The sequence below is a fragment of the Mustela lutreola genome, chromosome 1, assembly GCF_030435805.1.
Source record: "Mustela lutreola isolate mMusLut2 chromosome 1, mMusLut2.pri, whole genome shotgun sequence".
In the NCBI taxonomy this organism is placed as follows: domain Eukaryota; kingdom Metazoa; phylum Chordata; class Mammalia; order Carnivora; family Mustelidae; genus Mustela; species Mustela lutreola.
The window spans coordinates 228,494,822-228,518,220 of NC_081290.1; the positions used below are offsets into that span (position 1 = coordinate 228,494,822).

Below are 23,399 nucleotides of genomic sequence, written 5' to 3' on the forward strand. Positions count from 1 at the left end.
TAGTCCATTTACATTTAAAGTAATTATTTACAGGTATAGGCTTATTGCCATTTTGTTAATTGTTTTCTGGCTGTTTTATCATTCTGTTTCTTTTTCTCTTGCTCTCTCCCTTTGTAATTTGAAGATTTTCTGTAGTGGCATACTTAGACTCTTTTCTATTTATTTTTGTATATATTCTGCAGGGCTTTGCTCTGTGTTTATGATAAAGCTTATATAAAACATAATAGTCTACTTTAAGTAGATAACCACTTTAGTTTGAACACATTCTAAAGCTCTACATTTTTACTCTCCCACCACCACATTTTGTGTTTTCAATGTCACAGTTTACACCTTTTGTCTTGTGTATCCATTAAAAATTATTATAGTTATATTTTTATTGCTTTTGTCTTTTAGCCTTTAGATCTGTGATTAACATACCACCATTACATTAGATTATTCTGAGTTTAACTGTATATTTACCTTCACCAATGAGATTGGTACTTTCATATATTTTCCTGTTACTAATTAGCACTCTTTCATATCAGCTCAAAGAAGTCCCATTAACATTTATTTTAAGGGGAGTCTAGTGGTGCTAAACTCTTTCAAGTGTTGTTTGTCTGGAAAACCCTTTAACTCAATTCTTTTTTTTTTTTTTAAGATTTTATTTATTTATTTGACAGAGAGCGATCACAAGTAGACAGAGAGGCAGGCAGAGAGAGAGAGAGGAGGAAGCAGGCTCCCTGCCAAGCAGAAAGCCCGATGCGGGGCTCGATCCCAGGACCCTGAGATCATGACCCGAGCGGAAGGCAGCGGCTTAACCCACTGAGCCACCCAGGCGCCCCCTTTTAACTCAATTCTTAACACTAACTTTGCTGGATAGAATATTCTTGGTAACACTTTTTTTTTCTTTTAGTACTTTGAATACATTGTGTCACTTTCTTCTGGTCTGCAAAGTAGTCTAATGGTGGGTTCCCCTGTAAGTAACAAGTTGTTTTCCTCTTGCTGCTTTTAAGAGTATCTCCTTGTCTTTAGCTTTTGATAATGTGTCTTGGTATGGGTCTCTGATTCATCCTCTTTGAAACTTTCTAGGTTTCCTGGATTTGGATGTCTGCTTCATTCACCAGATTAGGGAAGTTTTCAACCATTATTTCTTCAGATAAGTTTTCTACCCCTTTCCCTCTCTTCTCTCTTTCTGGAACCCCTGTAAAGTGCATATTTGTCCACTTGATGTGGCCCAGTAAGTTCCTTAAGTAATCTTCACTATTTTTTATTCTTTTCACTCTTCTGATTAAATGAATTACACTGCCCTGTCTTCAAGTTTCCTTGTCCTGTGTTAGCTTTATCTAGTCTGCTGTTGAACCCCTCTATTCAATTTTTCCAGCTCATTTATCGTATTATTCCAGTCTGTAATTTTTGTTTGGTACTTTCTTATATTTTCTGTCTCTTTGTTGAAATTCTTACCTTTTTCATTCATTATTTTCCTGATTGTGGTGAGCATTTTCATTGTCATTCTCTTCAACTCTTTATTAGGTAAATCACTTATCCCCTTTTCATTAAGGTATTTTTCTGAGGTTTTGTCTTGTTCTGAAATTTCAAACATATTCCTCTATTTCTTCATTTTCCTTGATGCTCTGTGTTGATTTCCATGCCTTAGGTGAAACAACCGTTCTCTCTGAGTCTTGAAAGAGTGGTCTGATGTAGGAACTGAACCTTATTATTCAACTCTGCCCTAGCTCTTGTTGTCTCTCAAACCTTTGTGATTGTCTAAGCAGGACTGTTCTTAGGGGCTTCAGTAGTTGAGGGTGTGTCAAGACCTATCAGTGTGCAAAAGAGAGAGGGCTCTCAGCACCTAGGTACAGGCTAATAAGAAGTCAGATCCTCGGCAACTTTTAAAGTATGCAAATATACCTCTTTCAAGGGAAGACTAGGAAATGGATGTTTCTCTCTTTCTCCCTCTGCACTGAGCAATAAGGATATAACCAGTTATAAGCTATATATTTGTTTACTCCCATTTTGTTGAACCTGTTAACACTAACCTGCTAGTTACCAGAGCCAGGCTCTGGTAATCAAGGGATGTGTCAAGGGATCAAGGGATGTGTCTTCCAGGTAGCAGCCACAAAAGCCAGGTTACCAGATGGGTATACAAACTCCTTCTTGGAGACAACAGCAACCCGGATTAAGGCAGAGGGAGAGCATGAAGATGGTTCCTACTGGCCCTCCTGGTCTCTGGAGAGGATTGCACTTGGCCTCTAGACATGGGTTAAATTAAAAGGCTGCCTCTTTAAGTTTTTAAGATAAGCTGTAGCTTTTAAGATAAGCAAATAGTCCTGTTTCACAGAGAGACTAGGTATTTCTGTCTGCTCACTCTATGCTATGCTTTAGGGGAATAGTCAGTTAAGAATTGTTTCTCTATTATTGTCCTGTGAGATGCATGAATTTTGGCCCCATTAGCCACCAGAGTCAGGCAATCAAGGGGCATGCCCTGGGCAGCAGCTACAAAAATCAGGGCAGCAAACATGTGCTCAGAATCTCTTCTGGGAAATACTGTTAACTTGGAGCAAGGCAGAGGGAGAACATAAAGATGGCACCCACCAGCTACTGTGCTCTTTGGAGAGTATTGCAGTTGGCCCCTAGATGTATGTTAAGTTTGCAGACTGTCCTTCTAGCTGCAGCTATTAAAATAAACAAGTAAGCCTCTTTCATGAAATGACTGGGTGTGTTATACTCTTATGCCTCTGCATGGGTCCTGGGTGTTCACTGTGGTGAATCCACTTGTGTCCTTGAAATATGGTCTTTAAGTTGCTATAGCCTTGATATAGCAAGGATTGATAGATGGATTTGGTAGATACAATCCCCACTGACTTGCAAAGCTAGATGTTTTGAGGGATCATCTTTCAGACAGAAGTCTTAAATGTTGGGACACCAGATGCAGGGTCCAAGCTCTTTGCTCCTCAGAGAGACGCCAGAAGGGAGTTTCTTCTGGTTGTGCATTGCCATGCTAGGGGTGAGGTTTATGGCAAGATTGTGTCTCCAGTCCCTCCTCTTTTTTTCATTGTGAGATTTTTCTTGTTTGCCCAGTCGAGAGAAAGAGCTTGGTTAGTTTCTGGTGTGGGATATTATTCAGCCATAGAAAAGAAGGAAATCCTGTCATTTGTAACACCATGGATGAAATTGGAGGACACTGTGTTAAGTTGAATAAGGCAGATGTAGAAAGACAAATATTCCCTAATCTTACTTACATGTGAGATCTAAAACAGTCAAACTCTTGGAAGCAGAGAATAGAATGGTGGATGCTAGGTTGAGAAAGAAATGGGGAGATAAAATCACAGGGTACAGAGTTTTAGTTATACAAGATGAATAATTTCTGGAGATCTAATACATAGCAGTATAACTATATTTACCAATGCTGTGTTTTATCCTTGAAATATGCTCACCCATTAAACAATAACTCCTCATTTCTCCCTGAATTCCTTGGCAACCACTGTTCTGTTTTTTGTTTCTGTGATTTTGATTATTCTAAGTACCCCATATGAGTGGAATTATGCAGTATTTGTCCTTTTGTGACTGGTTTATTTTGCTTGGCATAAGACTTCAAGGTTCATCCGTTCTAGGCTCATCCATGTTGTAACATGTATCAGAATTTCCTTCCTTTTTTTTTATATAATTTTTTTATTTTTTATAAACATATATTTTTATCCCCAAGGGTACAGGTCTGTGAATCACCAGGTTTACACACTTCACAGCACTCACCAAAGCACATACCCTCCCCAATGTCCATAATCCCACCCCCTTCTCCCAAACCCCCTCCCCCCAGCAACCCTTAGTTTGTTTTGTGAGATTAAGAGTTACTTATGGTTTGTCTCCCTCCCAATCCCATTTTCTTTCATTTATTCTTCTCGTACCCACTTAAGCCCCCATGTTGCATCACCACTTCCTCATATCAGGGAGATCATATGATAGTTGTCTTTCTCCGCTTGACTTATTTCGCTAAGCATGATACGCTCTAGTTCCATCCATGTTGCCGCAAATGGCAAGATTTCATTTCTTTTGATGGCTGCATAGTATTCCATTGTGTATATATACCACATCTTCTTGATCCATTCATCTGTTGATGGACATCTAGGTTCTTTCCATAGTTTGGCTATTGTGGACATTGCTGCTATAAACATTCGGGTACACGTGCCCCTTTGGATCACTACGTTTGTATCTTTAGGGTAAATACCCAACAGTGCAATTGCTGGGTCATAGGGCAGTTCTATTTTCAACATTTTGAGGAACCTCCATGCTGTTTTCCAGAGAGGTTGCACCAGCTTGCATTCCCACCAACAGTGTAGGAGGGTTCCCCTTTCTCCGCATCCTCGCCAGCATCTGTCATTTCCTGACTTGTTGATTTTAGCCATTCTGACTGGTGTGAGGTGATATTGCATTGTGGTTTTGATTTGTATTTCCCTGATGCCGAGTGATATGGAGAACTTTTTCATGTGTCTGTTGGCCATCTGGATGTCTTCTTTGCAGAAATGTCTGTTCATGTCCTCTGCCCATTTCTTGATTGGATTATTTGTTCTTTGGGTGTTGAGTTTGTTAAGTTCTTTATAGATTCTGGACACTAGTCCTTTATCTGATATGTCGTTTACAAATATCTTCTCCCATTCTGTCAGTTGTCTTTTGATTTTGTTAACTGTTTCCTTTGCTGTGTAAAAGCTTTTGATCTTGATGAAATCCCAATAGTTCATTTTTGCCCTTGCTTCCCTTGCCTTTGGCGTTGTTCCTAGGAAGATGTTGCTGCGGCTGAGGTCGAAGAGGTTGCCGCCTGTGTTCTCCTCAAGGATTTTGAAGGATTCCTTTCGCACATTGAGGTCCTTCATCCATTTTCAGTCTATTTTCGTGTGTGGTGTAAGGAAATGGTCCAATTTCATTTTTCTGCATGTGGCTGTCCAATTTTCCCAGCACCATTTATTGAAGAGGCTGTCTTTTTTCCATTGGACATTCTTTCCTGCTTTGTCGAAGATTAGTTGACCATAGAGTTGAGGGTCTATTTCTGGGCTCTCTATTCTGTTCCATTGATCTATGTGTCTGTTTTTGTGCCAGTACCATGCTGTCTTGATGATGACAGCTTTGTAATAGAGCTTGAAGTCTGGAATTGTGATGCCACCAACTTTCGCTTTCTTTTTCAATATCCCTTTGGCTATTCAAGGTCTTTTCTGGTTCCATATAAATTTTAGAATTATTTGTTCCATTTCTTTGAAAAAGATGGATGGTACTTTGATAGGAATTGCATTAAATGTGTAGATTGCTTTAGGTAACATAGACATTTTCACAATATTTCTTCTTCCAATCCAGGAGCATGGAACATTTTTCCATTTCTTTGTGTCTTCCTCAATTTCTTTCATGAGTACTTTATAGTTTTCTGAATATAGATTCTGTGCCTCTTTGGTTAGGTTTATTCCTAGGTATCTTATGGTTTGGGGTGCAATTGTAAATGGGATTGACTCCTTAATTTCTCTTTCTTCTGTTTTGTTGTTGGTGTAGAGAAATGCAACTGATTTCTGTGCATTGATTTTATATCCTGCCACTTTACTGAATTCCTGTACAAGTTCTAGCAGTTTTGGAGTGGAGTCTTTGGGTTTTCCACATATAGTATCATATCATCTACGAACAGTGATAATTTGACTTCTTCTTTGCCAATTTGGATGCCTTTAATTTCCTTTTGTTGTCTGATTGCTAAGGCGAGGATCTCTAGTACAATGTTGAATAGCAGTGGTGATCATGGACATCCCTGCTGTGTTCCTGACCTTAGCGGAAAAGCTTTCAGTTTTTCTTTATTGAGAATGATATTTGCGGTGGGTTTTTCATAGATGGCTTTGATGATATTGAGGTATGTGCCCTCTATCCCTACACTTTGAAGAGTTTTGATCAGGAAGGGATGCTGTACTTTGTCAAATGCTTTTTCAGTATCTATTGAGAGTATCATATGGTTCTTGTTCTTTCTTTTATTAATGTGTTGTATCACATTGATTGATTTTTGGATGTTGAACCAACCTTGCAGCCCTGGAATAAATCCCACTTTTTTGTGTTGAATAATCCTTTTAATGTACTGTTGAATCCTATTGGCTAGTATTTTGGTGAGAATTTTCGCATCTGTGTTCATCAAGGATATTGGTCTATAGCTCTCTTTTTGATGGGATCCTTGTCTGGTTTTGGGATCAAGGTGATGCTGGCCTCATAAAATGAGTTTGGAAGTTTTCCTTCCATTTCTATTTTTTGAAACAGTTTCAGGAGAATAGGAATTAGTTCTTCTTCAAATGTTTGGTAGAATTCCCCTGGGAAGCCGTCTGGCCCTGGGCTTTTGTTTGTTTGGAGATTTTTAATGACTGTTTCAATCTCCTTACTGGTTATGTGTCTGTTCAGGCTTTCAATTTTTTCCTGGTTCAGTTGTGGTACTTTATATGTTTCTAGGAATGCATTCATTTCTTCCAGATTGTCAAATTTGTTGGCGTAGAGTTGCTCATAGTATGTTCTTATAATTGTTTGTATTTCTTTGGTGTTAGTTGTGATCTCTCCTCTTTCATTCATGATTTTATTTATTTGGGTCCTTTCTCTTTTCTTTTTGATAAGTCGGGCCAGGGATTTATCAATTTTATTAATTCTTTCAAAGAACCAGCTCCTAGTTTCGTTGATTTGTTCTATTGTTTTTTTGGTTTCTATTTCATTGATTTCTGCTCTGATCTTTATGATTTCTCTTCTCCTGCTGGGCTTAGGGTTTCTTTCTTGTTCTTTCTCCAGCTCCTTTAGGTGTAGGGTTAGGTTGTGTACCTGAGACCTTTCTTGTTTCTTGAGAAAGGCTTGTATTGCTATATATTTTCCTCTCAGGACTGCCTTTGTTGTGTCCCACAGATTTTGAACCGTTGTATTTTCATTATCATTTGTTTCCATGATTTTTTTCAATTCTTCTTTAATTTCCTGGCTGACCCATTCATTCTTTAGAAGGATGCTGTTTAGTCTCCGTGTATTTGGGTTCTTTCCAAACTTCCTTTTGTGGTTGAGTTCTAGCTTTAGAGCATTGTGGTCTGAAAATATGCATGGCATGATCCCAATCTTTTGATACCGGTTGAGTCCTGATTTGGGATGTGATCTATTCTGGAGAATGTTCCATGTGCACTAGAGAAGAATGTGTATTCTGTTGCGTTAGGATGAAATGTTCTGAATATATCTGTGATGTCCTTCTGGTCCAGTGTGTCGTTTAAAGCCTTTATTTCCTTGCTGATCTTTTGCTTGGATGATCTGTCCATTTCAGTGAAGGAAATGTTAAAGTCCCCTACTATTAATGTATTATTGTTGATATGTTTTTTTGATTTTGTTATTAATTGGTTTATATAGTTGGCTGCTCCCATGTTGGGGGCATAGATATTTAAAATTGTTAGATCTTCTTGTTGGACAGACCCTTTGAGTATGATATAGTGTCCTTCCTCATCTCTTATTATACTCTTTTGCTTAAAATCTAATTGATCTGCTATAAGGATGGCCACTCCTGCTTTCTTCTGATGTCCATTAGCATGGTAAATTCTTTTCCACCCCCTCACTTTAAATCTGGAGGTGTCTTCGGGCTTAAAATGAGTTTCTTGGAGGCAACATAGATGGTTTTTTTTTTTTTTTTAAGATTTTATTTATTTATTTGACAGAGAGAAATCACAAGTAGACGGAGAGGCAGGCAGAGAGATAGAGGGAAGCAGGCTCCCTGCTGAGCAGAGAGCCCCATGTGGGACTCGATCCCAGGACCCTGAGATCATGACCTGAGCCGAAGGCAGCGGCTTAACCCACTGAGCCACCCAGGCGCCCTGGGTTTTGTTTTTTATCCATTCTGATACCCTGTGTCTTTTGATTGGGGCATTTAGCCCATTAACATTTAGGGTAACTATTGCGAGATATGAATTTAATGCCATTGTATTGCCTGTAAGGTGACTGTTACTGTATATGGTCTCTGTTCCTTTCTGATCTACCACTTGTAGGCTCTCTCTTTGCTTAGAGGACCCCTTTCAATATTTCCTGTAGAGCTGGTTTGGTGTTTGCAAATTCTTTCAGTTTTTGTTTGTCCTGGAAGCTTTTAATCTCTCCTTCTATTTTCAATGATAGCCTAGCTAGATATAGTATTCTTGGCTGCATGTTTTTCTCGTTTAGTGCTCTGAAAATATCATGCCAGCTCTTTCTGGCCTGCCAGGTCTCTGTGGATAAGTCAGCTGCCAATCTAATATTTTTACCATTGTGTGTTACAGACTTCTTTTCCCGGGCTGCTTTCAGGATTTTCTCTTTGTCACTGAGACTTGTAAATTTTACTATTAGGTGATGGGGTGTGGGCCTATTCTTACTGATTTTGAGGGGCATTCTCTGAACCTCCTGAATTTTGATGCTCGTTCCCTTTGCCATATTGGGGAAATTCTCCCCAATAATTCTCTCCAGTATACCTTCTGCTCCCCTCTCTCTTTCTTCTTCTTCTGGAATCCCAATTATTCTAATGTTGTTTCGTCTTATGGTGTCACTTATCTCTCGAATTCTCCCCTCGTGGTCCAGTAGCTGTTTGTCCCTCTTTTGCTCAGCTTCTTTATTCTCTGTCATTTGGTCTTCTATATCACTAATTCTTTCTTCTGCCTCATTTATCCTGGCAGTGAGAGCCTCCATTTTTGATTGCACCTCATTAATAGCTTTTTTTATTTCAACTTGGTTAGATTTTAGTTCTTTTATTTCTCCAGAAAGGGCTTTGATATCTCCCGAGAGGGTTTCTCTAATATCTTCCATACCTTTTTCGAGCCCGGCTAGAACCTTGAGAATTGTCATTCTGAACTCCAGATCTGACATATTACCAATGTCTGTATTGATTAGGTCCCTAGCATTTGGTACTGCCTCTTGTTCTTTTTTTTCTGGTGAATTTTTTTGTTGTCATTTTGTCCAGATAAGAGTATATGAAGGAGCAAGTAAAATACTAAAAGGGTGGCAACAACCCCAGAAAAATATGCTTTAACCAAATCAGAAGAGATCCCAAATCGTGAGGGGGGAGAAAGGGGATAAAAAGAGGTTCAAAAAGGAAGAAAGAAAACAAAAAGAAAGAAAAGAAAAGAATTTTTTTAAAAAAAGAAAACAAATAAAGAAAAATATAAAAAAGAAAAAATATATATATTAGATAAACTAGTTAAAAAAGAAAAGGGTAAAAGTTAAAAAAAATTTAACCAGAAGGCGAGAAAAAAAAAATGAAAAAGAAAAAAATTAAATTAACTGCAGGACTAAAAAAAAATCACAGGGAGAAAGCCATTAGTTCCGTGCTTTGCTTTCTCCTCCTCTGGAATTCTGCTGCTCTCCTTAGTATTGAAGCCGCACTCCTTGGTAGGTGAACTTGGTCTTTGCTGGATTTCTTGTTGATCTTCTGGGGGAGGGGCCTGGTGTACTGATTCTCAAGTGTCTTTGCCGCAAGCGGAATTGTACCGCCCTTACCAGAGGCTGGGCTGAGTAATCCGCTTGGGTTTGCTTTCAGTAGCTTTGGTTCCCTGAGCGCTTTCTGTAGAGTTCCGGAGGACGGGAATAAAAATGGTGGCCTCCTGGTCTCCTGCCGGAGGAGCCAAGAGCCCAGGGCCCCACTTCTCAGTGCGCCCTCAGAGAACAGCGCCCAGTTACTCCCGTCTGCCTGACCTCCGGCCGTGCTCTGAGCTCACCGAGCCTGTGACCGGTTCAAGGTAACACTGAGCTGTGAGCTCACTGTCGGCTCTGTCTCTGTAGCCGGCTTTCCCATTCCAATACCCGCAAGGTCTGCGACACTCGGACACCCCTGATCCTTCTGTGACCCTGCGGGACCTGAGGCCACGCTGACCCCGCGTGGGCTTCGCCGCAGTTTAGCCTCTGGAGCGATGTCCCTCAGCAGAACAGACTTTTAAAAGTCCTGATTTTGTGCGCGGTTGCTCCGCCGCTTGCCGGGAGCCGGCCCCTCCCCCCGGGGTCTATCTTCCCGTCGCTTTGGATTCACGTCTCCGCCATTCCTACCTTTCAGAAAGTGGTTTTTTTTTCGGTTTCCAGAATTGCTGTTCTTTTTCTCTTCGATCTGCCGATGGATTTGCAGGTGTTTGCAATCTTTAGATAAGCTATCTAGCTGATCTCCTGCTAGCTGAAGTAGTCTCAGCCTGCTACTTCTCCACCATCTTGACTCCTCCCCTATTTTTTGCTATTTTTAAATTTAAATTTAATTAGCCAAGGTATAGTACATCATTAGTTTCTGATACAATGTTCAGTGATTCATTAGTTAAGTGTATCACCCAGGGCTCATCCTATCATGTGCCCTCTTTAATGATTGGCCTTAGGCTGTTTTAAAATCTGGTTGTTCATTTTGTTGTTGTTCAGTTTTAGGAGTTCTTTATGTGTTCTCAAATATCAATCTCTTATTATATATATGATTTAAAAATACTTTCTCCCATTCTGTGGTTTGCCTTTTGTCTTCTTGATTAGTGTCATTTGATGCACAAAAGTTTTTAATTTTCATGAAGTCCAGTTTGTCTATTTTTTCTCTTGTTTCCTCTGTCTTTGGTGTTATATCCAAGAAAACATTGCCAAACCCAGTGTCATGAAGATTTACTCCACGGTTCCCTCAAAGAGTTTTATAGTTCTATTTTATACCTTTAGATTTTTTATCTATTTCAAGTTCATTTTTATATATGGTTCAAGGTAAGTGTCCAACTTTTGTACATGGAAGAAAGTGTCCATTCTTTTGTACAGGGATATCCAGTTTTCCTAGCACCATTTTTTGAAGAGATTGTCCTTTTCTCATTGAATGGTCTTATCATCCTTGGCTGAAAATTAGCCATATATAAACTCATTTATTAGTGGGTTTTCTATCCTATTCCATTGGTCTATAGATTTGTCTTTATGCTAGTACTACACTGTTTGATTCTGTAGCCTTATAATAAGTTTCAAAATCAGAAGTTATGTGAGTCCTTCAACTTTATGATTCTTTTTCAAGATTGCTCTGAATTTCCAGGGTCCCTTGAGATTCATATGGATTTTAAGATATAAAAAGTGCCTTTTGAATCTTTTGTTAACATTTAATATATTATTTGCCCCAGAGGTACAGGTCTACGAATCATCAGGCTTACATATTTCATAGCACTCACCATAGCACATACCCTCCCCAATATCCATAACCCAGGCACCCTATCCCTACTCCCCCAACCCCCAGCAACTCTCAGTGTGTTTCATGAGATTAAGAGTCTCTTATGGTTTCTCTTCCTCTGATCTCATCTTGTTTAATTTTTTCCCTCCATACCCACCACAACCTCCTGCCCTGCCTCCATCATTTGGTCTTCTATATCACAAATGCTCTCTTCTGCCTCATTTATCCTAGCAGTTAGACCCTCCATTTAAAAAAAAAATTAACTTGGTTAGATTTTAGTTCTATAGTTAATAGCTTTTTTAAATTTATTTTTTATTTATTGGGAGAAGATATTTGCAAATGACAGTACAGACAAAAGGTTGATATCCAGGATCTATAAAGAACTCCTCTAACTCAACACACACAAAACAGACAATCATATAAAAAAAAAATGGGCAGAAGATATGAACAGACACTTCTCCAATGAAGACATACACATAGCTATCAGACACATGAAAAAAATGTTCATCATCACTAGCCATCAGGGAGATTCAAATTAAAACCACATTGAGATATCACCTTACACCAGTTAGAATGGTCAAAATTAGCAAGACAGGAAACAACATGTTTTGGAGGGGATGTGGAGAAAGGGGAACATTCTTATACTGTTGGGGGAAATGCAAGTTGGTGCAGCCACTTTGGAGAACAGTGTGGAGATTTCTCAAGAAATTAAAAATAGAACTTCCCTATGATCCTGCAATTTCACTACTGGGTATTTACCCCAAAGATAAAGATGTAGTGAAAAGAAGGGCCGTCTGTACCCCAATGTTTATAGCAGCAATGGCCACGGTTGCCAAACTGTGGAAAGAACCAAGATGCCCTTCAACAGACGAATGGATAAAGAAGATGTGGTCCAGATACACTAGGGAGTATTATGCCTCCATCAGAAAGGATGAATACCCAACTTTGTAGCTTTTTAAATTTCAACTTGGTTAGACTTTAGTTCTTTTATTTCTCCAGAAAGGGATTCTCTAATATCTTCCATGCTTTTTTTGAGCCCAGCTAGCACCTTGATAGTCATCATTCTGAACTCTAGTTCTGACATATTACAAATGTCCATATTGATTGGGTCCCTAGCCATTGGTACTGCCTCTTGGGGGTTTGTGTGTGTGTGTGTGTGTGTGTGTGGTGATTCTGCCTTGTCATTTTACCCAGATAAGAATAGATGAATAAAACAACAGAATACTAAAAGGGTAGCAACAGAAATATATACACTAACCAAATCACAAGAGACCAAAACCAGGGGAAGAAGAAAGGAGGAGAAAAAGAAAAGAAAAGAAAAGAAATGTATATATATGAGAGAGAGAGAGAGAGAGACTGGTGAATAGAATAGAGCCACATGTGTATTTTGGTCTGTTAGAAGAAACTATTTTCCAAGATTTTAAAGAAAGAAAAAATATATATATGGGTAAACATGATGAAGGGATGGAATATGACTCTAAAGATGAAATTAGAAAAGATTCTTAAAAAGGAATTGATAAGAAGTTAGTTGAAAGAAGAAAAGAAAAGAATATGATCAGGCTGGAGACTAGAACAAAGCCATGTACTATATTTAGGATATATTTTGATCTATTAGAAGGATTATATCCCAAAATTTTAAAGAAGAAAAAAATCTATCTATATATATATATATACAATAAGACTAAATACAATGAAGGGATAAAATAGGACTATGATAATGAAAATTTTAAAATATTTTTTAAGGTATTGAAAGATAAAATAGTTTAAAAAGTTATAAAAGGAAAGTGGAAAGTTTTTAAAAACAATTTTAAAACAAGAAAAAAATAATTTAACTTTGAAAGACTAAAGAATCATGGACAAAAAATCCATGAATTCTATTGTTGCTTTTCCCTAGCTCTGGAGTTCCTCAGTTCTCATTGATTAGTGAACTTGGTCTTGGCTGGATGGTCTTGCTGATCTTCTGGGGGAGGGGTCTGTTGCAGTGATTCTCAAATGTCTTTGCCTGAGGCAGAATTGAACTGCCCTTGCCAGGGGCCAGGCTAAGTATTCTGCTTGGGTTTGCTCTTGAGAACTTTTGTTCCCTGAATGCTTTTCCTACAGCTTTGGAGGACGGGAATGAAAATGATGGCCTCTCAATCTCCAGCCAGTAGGAGCCGAGAGCTCAGGGCCCCACTCCTCAGCGCGCCCTTGGAGAAAAGCGGTCAATCACTACTGTCTCCGTGGTCTCTGGCTGCACTCCGTGCTCACCAGCCTGTCACTGAGCATTTCTATCTCTGGTGCACGGCCCTGTTTGGAGTCTCCAAACCTAGCAGATTCCTGCTGCTCTACTCTTCAGTGGAGGAAGATGGAGCTCCATGGGTCTCCCACTTGTGGGATCACTGCTCAAAGAATGGTAGCCCAACTGGTTTAAGGTAACCCCAAGCTGAGAGCCCACTCCTTAGCTCTGTCTCTGCAGCAGGCTTCCACACTCCAGTACCTGGCAGCTCTGCCACACTCAGATACCCCTGATCTTTCTATGACCCCAAGGGACTGGAGAGCACACTCTCCCCATGAGGGCTCCACCCCCGACTTAGCCTCTAGAGTGACATCTCTCAGTGGAGCGGACTTCTAAAAGTTCAGATTTTATCCTCTGCTGCTCTCTCACTTGCTGGGAGCTGGCCCCTCCCCCTGCGGTCTGTCTTCTCATTGTCTTGGATTCACTTCTCCGCATGTCCTACCTTCCAGAAAGTGGTGTCTTTTCTGTTCCTAGAATTGCAGCTCTTCTCTTCTATCTCCTGTTGAGTTTGTAGATGTTCAGAATGGTTTGACACCTATCTAGCTGAACTCCTGGGGCCTGATGATATTTAGGTCTCCTACTCCTCCGCCATCTTCAGGAATGCCTGATTGGAATCATTTTTGTTTCCTTAACTGTGCAAAAGCTTTTTATCCTGATGAAGTCCCAATAGTTCATTTTTGCTTTTGTTTCCTTTGCCTCCAGAGACATATCTAGTAAGAAGTTGCTAGGGCCGGGTGTAACCGTCCCTCAGAACAATCTACTGCTTAAAATATAACCCATGAGAAATTATACTGGTTACCAAACATGCTCAGATATAGCCTTAAGAAAAACATGTACTGGCAACAGGTCTCTGGGGGAGAGGACAATATATGGTCTCGAAGCTGAGCAGCTGGGATGCCTGGCTCCTTCAGGCTGGAATGCTGCCTGCTTCATTTTTCCTTTGATCTCCCCTTCCCTGGAGAGCACCTGCTTTAGTTTGAGCTTGCTCACTATAGGTCATGTACTACATGACCAGACATATTTTGTCTTACTTCTTACTTATCTACAAGACTCATGGTCAATGTATGACCTACTCTGGCTTCTTTGTTACTTTGTTCTTTGCTACTTTCCAATAAATATGAGACTGAGGAGTTGTTCGGGGTGACAGTCTTCTCAGTTGTTGACCCCTGCTCCCTTTCTCTTCCAGTTGACTTGTTTGTGCCTCATTCTTCTCCCATGTGCTGCCGGGAAGCAGCAGCCAGGGTCAAAGAGATTGTTGCCTGTGTTTTCCTTTAGGATTTTGATGGATTCCTTTATAACATTAGGTCTTTCATCTATTTTGAGTTTTATTTGTGTATGATATAAGAAAGTGGTCCAGTTTTATTGTTTGCATGTTGCTGTCCAGTTTTCCCAGCACTATTTGTTAAATAGAGTGTCCTTTTTTCCTGCTTTGTTGAAGAATCATTGACCATAGAGTTGAGGGTCCATTTCTGGATTCTCTATTCAGTTCCACTGATCTATGTGTCTGTTTTTGTGATCTTGACAGGGATTGCATTGAATCTGTAGAGTACTTTGAATAATACTATCATCTTAACAACATTGTCTTCCAATCAAGAAACATGGGATATCTTTCCATTGATTTATGTCTTCTTTAATTTCTTTTTTTAATTATTTATTTATTTTAGAGAAAGAGCAGGGGGAGGGGCAGAAGGAGATGGAGAGAGAGAGTCTCAAGCAGACTCTACACTGAGCATGAAGCGCCATATAGGACCTGATCTCACAACCCTGAGATCAAGACCTGAGCTGAAACCAAGAGTCAGACACTCAAGTGAATGTACCACCCATGTACCCCCTCTTTAATTCCTTTTAGTAATCTTTTTTTTATGGTTTTCAGTGTCAAATATTTTACCTCTTCGATTAAATTTATTTCTAAGTATTCTTTTTGGTGCTATTGTAAATGGATCTTTTTAAATGTTCCTTTTTGGAGTGTTCATTGCAAGATCTCTTTAATCCTTTTTTATTACTTTCTCCAGTTGATTCATTTTCTTGAATGTGGACATTTTTTTAAAGATTTATTTATTTATTTGACAGAGCGCGCGCACAAGCAGGAGAGCAGGAGAGGAAGAAGCAGACTCCCCAACTGAGCAGGGAGCCTGATGTAAGTCTCCATTCCAGGACTCTGGGATCATGACCTGAGATAAAGGCAGATGTTTAACCAACTGAGACACCCAGGTGCCCCTTGAATGTGCACATTTCTATCCTCTGTGCCACTTACTCAACTTTCCTCCTTTGTATATGTCTTACAAGTAATTTTTGTATTTTTCTTCATTTTCATTCAGTCCTGTCACTTTCATATCTTTCAATTGATTTCATATATATTCCCTGAGTTTTTAAATTTTTATTCATGGTATGATTTCAAGTATATAGTTGCTTGCTTAAAATTTTTAAAATTATTTCTTATTGGAGTATCTTACTGCTTTTATTTGCTCCATGGCATGATTTTTTTGGTATGCATTTCTTGATCTGAAGTTGTGATTCTTAGTTTCTGCTGATTTCCACAGTGCCCTTATAAAAATAGTTCAGTGATTTTTCTTGTTCATAATAGAACATATTAAATTTGATGGAATAATTAGCAAGGCAATTCTAATTTTCAAAGAGGAGAATCTTGGGTACTTCACACTTATTTCAAGGTCTCCTTCTCTTCTTTTTCAAATTAAAGGCAACTTCTTTAATGTACAGTTACCTTTTGGGGAACAGACTTCCCAACCTTTTTTTTGTTTCAATTTTTTATTAAAATTCTAGTTAGTTAATATATAGTGTAATATTTGTTTCAGGAGCGGAATTTAGTGATTCATCACTTACATATAACGTCCAGTGCTCATGACAAGTTCCCTCCTTAATACCCATCACCCATTTAATCCCTCCCCCACTCCTTCCCTCCATCAACATCTGTTGTTTCCTCCCCCACCTCTTCCCTCCATCAACCTGTTCTCTATAGTTAAGAGTCTCTTATGGTTTGCTTCCCTTTTTTTTCCTTCTCTTATGTTCATCTGTTTTGTTTCTTAAATTCCACATGTGAATGAAATCTTATGGTATTTATCTTTCCCTGACTGACTTATTTCACTTAGCATAATGCAGTCTAGCTCCATTCACATCATTGCAAATGGCACAATTGCCTTCTTTTTGATGGCTGAGTAATATTCCATTGCACGCATGCATGTTTGTGTGTGTGTGTGTGTGGTGTGTGTGTATAGACACACAGAGATGGCACATCTTTATCCATTCATTAATCAATCAACATTTGGGCTTTCTCAGTTTGACTACTGTTGATAATGCTGCTCTAAACATTGGAGTGCATGTGTCCTTTCAAATCACTATTTTTGTATCCTCTGGATAAATACCAAGTAGTGCAATTGCTGGGTCATAGGGTAGCACTATTTTTAACTTTTTGCAGAACCTCCATATTCTTCTCCAGAATGCCTGCTTCAGTTTGCATTCCCACCAACAGTATGAGAGGGTTCTGCTTTCTCCACTTCCTCGCCAACATCTATTGTTTAGCCATTCTGACTGATGTGAGGTGGTATCTCCTTGTGGGCTTGATTTGTATTTCCCTGATGATGAGTAATGTTGAGCATCTTTTCATGTATCTGTTAGCGATCTGGATGTCTTCTTTGGAGAAATGTCTGTTTTCATGTCTTGCGCCCATTTCTTTACTGGATTATTTATTTTTTGAGTGTTGAGTTTTATAAGTTCTCTATAGATTTTGGATACCAACCCTTTATCAGATACATCATTTGCAAGTATCTTCTTCAATTCTGTCAGTTGCCTTTTAGTTTTAGTGATTGTTTCCTTTGCTCTACAGAAGTTTTTTCTCTTGATGAAGTCCCAGTAGTTCATTTTTGCTTTTGTTTCCCTTGCCTCTAGAGAGCTATCTTGTAAGAAGTTGCTAAGTTGAGGTCAAAGAGGTTGCCACCTGTGTACTTCTCTAGGATTTTGATGGATTCCTATCTCACGTTTAGGTCTTTCATCCATTTTGAGTTTATTTTTGTGTATGGTGTAAGAAGGTGGTCTGGTTTCATTCTTCTGCATGTTGCTGTCCAGTTTTCCCAACACCATTTGTTGAAGAGACTGACTGAGAGCTTTTCCTTTATGGTCAGGAACAAGACAATGCCACCAATATTATTTAATATAGTATAGGAAGTTTTAGCCCCCAGCAATCAAACAACAAAAGAAGTCATCAAAGAAAAAAAAAAGCATCCAAATCAGCAAGAAAGAAGTCAAATTGTCACCATTTGCAGATGACTTGATACTGGGTATAGAAAGCTCAAAAGACTCCACAAAAAAATTTCTAGAACTGATAGACAAATTCAGTAAAGTCACAGGATGTAAAATTAATGTGCAGAAATCTGTTGCATTTCTGTACACTAATAAAGAAGAAGAAGCAGAAGAAACCAAGGAATGGATCCCATTTATAACTACACCAAAATCCATAAGATATCTAGGAAAAACCTAACCAAAGAGGTAAAAGATCTGTACTCTGAAAACTATAGAACACTTATGAAAGAAATTGAAGAGGACCCAAAGAAATGGAAAAATATTTCATGCTTATGAATTGGAATATCATCGTTAAAATGTCTTTACTACCCAAAGCAATCTACACATTCAGTGCGATCCCTATCAAAGTATCAACAGCATTTTTCACAGAGCTAGAACAATCATAAAATTTGTATAGAACCACAAAAGACATCAAATAGCCAAAGCAATCCTGAAAAAGAAAACCAAAGCTAGGGGCATCAAAATTCTGGACTTCAAGTTATATTACAAAGCTGTAGTCATCAAGACAGTATGGTACTGGCATAAAAATAGACACAGAGGCCAATGAAGCACAATAGAAAACCCAGAAATGGACCTACAACCATACGGTCAACTAATTTTCAACAAGGCAGGGAAGAATATCCCCTGATCTGTCTAACCTGTTTTGTTGCAATAGCATTCTTAATGTCAGGTGCCTCCTTCTCTTCAGAAACTGGCTGCTGTCTCCACTGAATGTCACCACCTTCCAATGTGACTCCTTCTTTCATGAGAAGTGTTGTCTTCCAAGATGTCCTTCCACTCCCCTAACTTGGAAATTCCTTTACTTTCAATGCCAGTGATCTTATTGCCAAGATTCAGACCTACTCTCATATGTTCCTGTTCAACATGATACCTCTATTGGCATTGTAAAGGTATTTAAAATACCTTTATTGGCATTTTCCAGATGCCACCCCCTCAGAAGCCATCCCTGCATCTTTCACTGTCTTCACAGCTCTCTCTCTAGCACCATCTCTGCTACTTCCTGGGATTTATTTCTACCTCTTTGCTCAACTTGCTTATTCCTTTGTTTACAGGGGTATTTCTGGGTGGTTTTCCTTTCTTTGTGGCTTTCTATGATCATTGATAGAATCTGTGGGAAATGCAAAACTAGCCAAAATTATCCTATAGAAATTCTTATTTGGATAATATACCTCTGTCACTTCATTTATTTGTACTAATTGATATCCTTTGAATCACCACTCCCAGAAAATAAGCTGAAAGAGAAGAATCAGTCAACTTAAATCTTCTTTCTTCCCTTTCTATCATTTCTACAGTGGCAAGATTTGCACTACTTTATCCCTTCTTCTTCTCCTCCTCTTCCTTCTTCTACTTCTCTTCCTCCTCCTCCTTCTCCTTTACATATTTTCATTTCCCTAGGTGGCCTCTAGGGACACCTAGGTTGGGTGGCTCAATCTATTAAACATCAGCCTTCAGCTCAGGTCATGATCTCAGCATCTTGGGATCAAACCCTGTGTTGGGCTCCCTGCTCAGCAGCAGGTCTGCTTCTCTCTCCTCTCTTTCCCTCCACCCCTGTTCAGGCGTTCTCTCCTACTCTCTCAAATAAATAAAATATTTTTTTAAAAAAAGAAAAAGAAGGAGGATTCTATACCAGAGATTTTCTTCTAAGTTTTTTTTCCCTAGAGGTTTTATAATTTGGGGTTTTATATGTGGATCCATGATGCATTTTTAATTAATTTTTGTATATAGTGGAAGGTGTGGATTGAAGTTTTGGGGGTTTTGGTAGCTAATTATACCAGCACCATTTGTTTACAAGACTATTATTTCTCCATCAAATTGCCTTGACACCTTTATAAGAAATCAGTCCTCTATGTACATGTGGGTCTATTTCTGAACTCTTGATTCTGCTCCATTCATCTGCTTGACTGTCTTTATGCCAGTATCTTATTACCTTGATTACTATAGCTTCATAGTAAGTCTTGAGATCAGATAGTGTTAATTATTCTTTGTCCCTTGGATTATTTAGAAGTTTGTTAGCTTCCAAATGTTTGGGATTTTCTAGTTATTTTTATGTTGTTTATTTCTAACTTAATTCTGTATGGCCAGATAATATAGGACTTAAATACTTTAAAATTTATTGGGACTATTTTCATAGCCCAGAACATAGTCTATCTTGGTAAACGTCCGTGTGCACTTGAAAAGAATATGTGCTTTGCTATTATTGAGTGGCATGTTCTAAATGTCAATTAGGTCAAGCTGGTTAATAGTGTTTTTTTATTTTATTTTGTTTGCTTTCAGCAGATACCCATATTTTTAAGTAGTGTTGACACACAACATTTCATTAGTTTCAGGTATACAGCATAGTGATTCAGCTTCTCTATACATTATGCTATGTTCACCACAAGTGTAGTTACCATCTGTCACCAAACAAGGCTATTACAAGAAAATTGACTATTCCCTATGTTGTAGCTTTCATCCCTGTGACTTATCCATTCTGTAACTGGAACCTCTATCTCCCACTCCCCTTCACCCATTTTGCCCATCCCCTCCCTCCTAGGGTTACTTCTCCCCTTTGCCAATCATCAGTTTGTTCTGTATACTTATGGGTCTTTTTCTGCTTATTTTCTTCATTTGCTTTTTAGAGTCCACATATAGGTGAAATCATATGGTATTTGTCTCTCTGTCTGACCTATTTCATTTAGCACAAGTGTAGCTACCATCAGTCACCAAACAAGGCTATTACAAGAAAATTGACTCTTCGATGAACCATCTAAATTCATCCATCTTGTTGCAGATGTCAAGAGCTCATTCTTTTGAATGGCTGAGTAACATTCCTCTGTGTGTGTGTGTGTGTATTCATCCATTTGTCTATCAGTGGACACTTATATTGGTTCTATATCATGGCTAGTGTAAATAACACTGCAGTAAACATAGGGGTGCATATATCTTTTCAAATAAGTGTTTTAGTTTTCTTTGGGTAAACACCCAGTGTGGAATTACTGGATTGTATAGTATTTCTATTTTTAATGTTCTGGGGAAACTCTGTACTGTTTTCCACGATGGCTGAACGAATTTCTAAATCTACCAGTGGTGCATAATCCCTCTTACAATTCTAGCCATTCTGACAGGTAAAAAGTGTTATCTCATAGTGGTTTTCAGAGTACAGGTCTTTCATCTCCTTGGTTTAAGTTTATCCCCAGGGTTTTTTTTTTTTTTTTAAATGGAATTGTTTTCCTTTTTAGATTTTAAACTCAAGTTAGTTAACATATAGTGTAGTATCAGTTTCAGGTGTAGAATGTAGTGATTGTTCACTTACATATAACACCCAGTGCTCATGACAAGTGCCTGCCATAATGCCTATCACACATTTAGCCCACCCCCAACTCCCTTCCCTCTGTCAACCCTCAGCTGAGAGAGTAGTTAAGAGTCTTGTATATTTTGCCTCCCTCTCTGTTTTTATCTTATTTTTCCTTCCCTTCACCTATGTTCATGTTTTGTTTTTAAATTCTACATATGAATGAAATCATATGGCATTTGTCTCTCTGACTGACTTATTTCCCTTAACATACACTCTAACTCCACTCATGTCATTGGAAATGGCATGATTTCATTCTTTCTGATGGCTGAGTAATATTCCATTGCTGATATGGCACGTATTCTTTTTTTTAAGTCACTAGAAGACTTTATTAGTTTTTATTATTATTAACATATAATGTATTATTAGCCTCAGGGGCACAAGTTTTCCTTCCATTTTTATTTTTTTGGGACAGTTTCAGAAGGATCGATGTTTCCAGATATCTTATGGTTCTTGGTGCTATAGGAAATGGAATCGATTCTTTAATTTCCCTGTCTGTATTTTCATTGTTAGTGTATAAGAAAGCCACTGGTTTCTGTACATTGACTTTGTATCCTGCCATGTTGCTGAATTGCTGTATGAGTTCTAGTAGTTTGGGGTGGAGTCTTTTGGGTTTTCCATATAAAGAATCATGTTGTCTGCAAAGAGAGAGAGTTTGACTTCTTCATTGCCAATTTGGATACCTTTTATTTCTCTTTGTTGTCTGATTGCTGTTGCTAGGATTTCTAATACTATGTTGAACAAGAGTGGTGAGAGTGGGCATCATTGTCGTGTTCCTGATCTCAACGGGAAGGCTGCAAGCTTTTTCCCATTGAGGATGATATTTGCTGTGGGTCTCAGTCAACAAAACAAAGAGGCAACCCACGGAATGGGAGAAGATATTTGCAAATGACAGTACAGACAAAAGGTTGATATCCAGGATCTATAAAGAACTCCTCTAACTCAACACACACAAAACAGGCAATAATATCAAAAAATGGGCAGAAGATATGAACAGACACTTCTCTAATGAAGACATACAAATGGCTATCAGACACATGAAAAAATGTTCATCATCACTAGCCATCAGGGAGATTCAAATTAAAACCACATTGAGATACCACCTGACACCAGTTAGAATAGCCAAAATTAGCAAGACAGGAAACAACGTGTGTTGGAGAGGATGTGGAGAAGGGGAACCCTCTTACACTGTTGGTGGGAATGCAAGTTGGTGCAGCCACTTTGGAGAACAGTGTGGAGATTTCTCAAGAAATTAAAAATAGAACTTCCCTATGACCCTGCAATTGCACTACTGGGTATTTACCCCAAAGATACAGATGTAGTGAAAAGAAGCATCATCTGTACCCCAATGTTTATAGCAGCAATGGCCACAGTCACCAAACTGTGAAAGGAGCCAAGATGCCCTTCGATGGACGAATAGATAAAGAAGATGTGGTCCATATACACTATGGAGTATGATGCCTCCATCAGAAAAGATGAATACCCAACTTTTATAGCAACATGGACGGGACTGGAAGAGATTATGCTGAATGAAATAAGTCAAGCAGAGAGAGTCAATTATCATATGGTTTCATTTATTTGTAGAGCCTAACAAATAGCGTGGAGGACAAGGGGAGATGGAGAGGAGAAGGGAGTTGAAGGAAATTGTAAGGGGAGGTGAACCATGAGAGACTATGGACTCTGAAAAACAATCTGAGGGTTTTGAAGGGGCAGGGGGTGAGAGGTTGGGGGAACCGGGTGGTGGGTATTAGAGAGGGCACGGATTGCATGGAGCACTGGGTGTGGTGCAAAAACAATGAATACTGTTACGCTGAAAAGAAATTTAAAAAAAAATATTAAAGAAAAGAAGGATCAATGTTAATCTTTAAATGTTTGGTAGAATTTCCCTAGGAAACCATCCAGCCCTGGAGTCTTGTTTTTTGGGAGATTTTTAAAATTCTGATTCAGTTTTTTGCTGATTATGGATCGGTTCAGATTTTCTACTTTTTCCTGTTTCAGTTTTGGTAGTTTATATGTTTCTAAGAATTTAACCATTTCTTCCAGATTGTCTAATTTTTTGGTATATAATTGCTCATAATATCCTCTTATAATTATATTTCTTTGGTGTTGGTTGTGATCTCTCCTCTTTCATTCATGATTTTGTTTGGGTTCTTTTTTTCTTTTTGATAAAACTGGCTAGGGGGTTATCAATTTTGTTTATTCTTTCAAAGAATCAGCTACTCGTTTTGTTGATCTGTTCTACTGTTTTTTGTTTTTTGTTTTTTGTTTTTTTTTTTTAATTTCTATGTCACTGATTTTTGGCCTAATCTTTATATCCCTTCTCTTGCTGGATTTAGGCTTTATTTGTTGTTCTTTTT

The 23,399-nt window shown here is 38.6% G+C and overlaps 1 protein-coding gene across 2 annotated transcripts in view; it reads left to right on the forward strand.

Moving 5' to 3' along the window:
• The window catches only part of GDPD4 (glycerophosphodiester phosphodiesterase domain containing 4), a 174,957-nt gene that overhangs the window by 146,888 nt on the left and 4,670 nt on the right, over positions 1 to 23,399 (forward strand). The window contains exon 17 of one of the 2 annotated variants that reach the window (XM_059188232.1): positions 15,468 to 15,534. The exons of the other annotated variant lie outside the window; for it this stretch is intronic. Within the exon in view, the coding sequence (XP_059044215.1) occupies positions 15,468 to 15,520 (53 nt within the window). The 3' untranslated portion in view covers positions 15,521 to 15,534. The remainder of the gene's footprint in view (positions 1 to 15,467; positions 15,535 to 23,399) is intronic. 2 annotated transcript variants of the gene reach the window in all.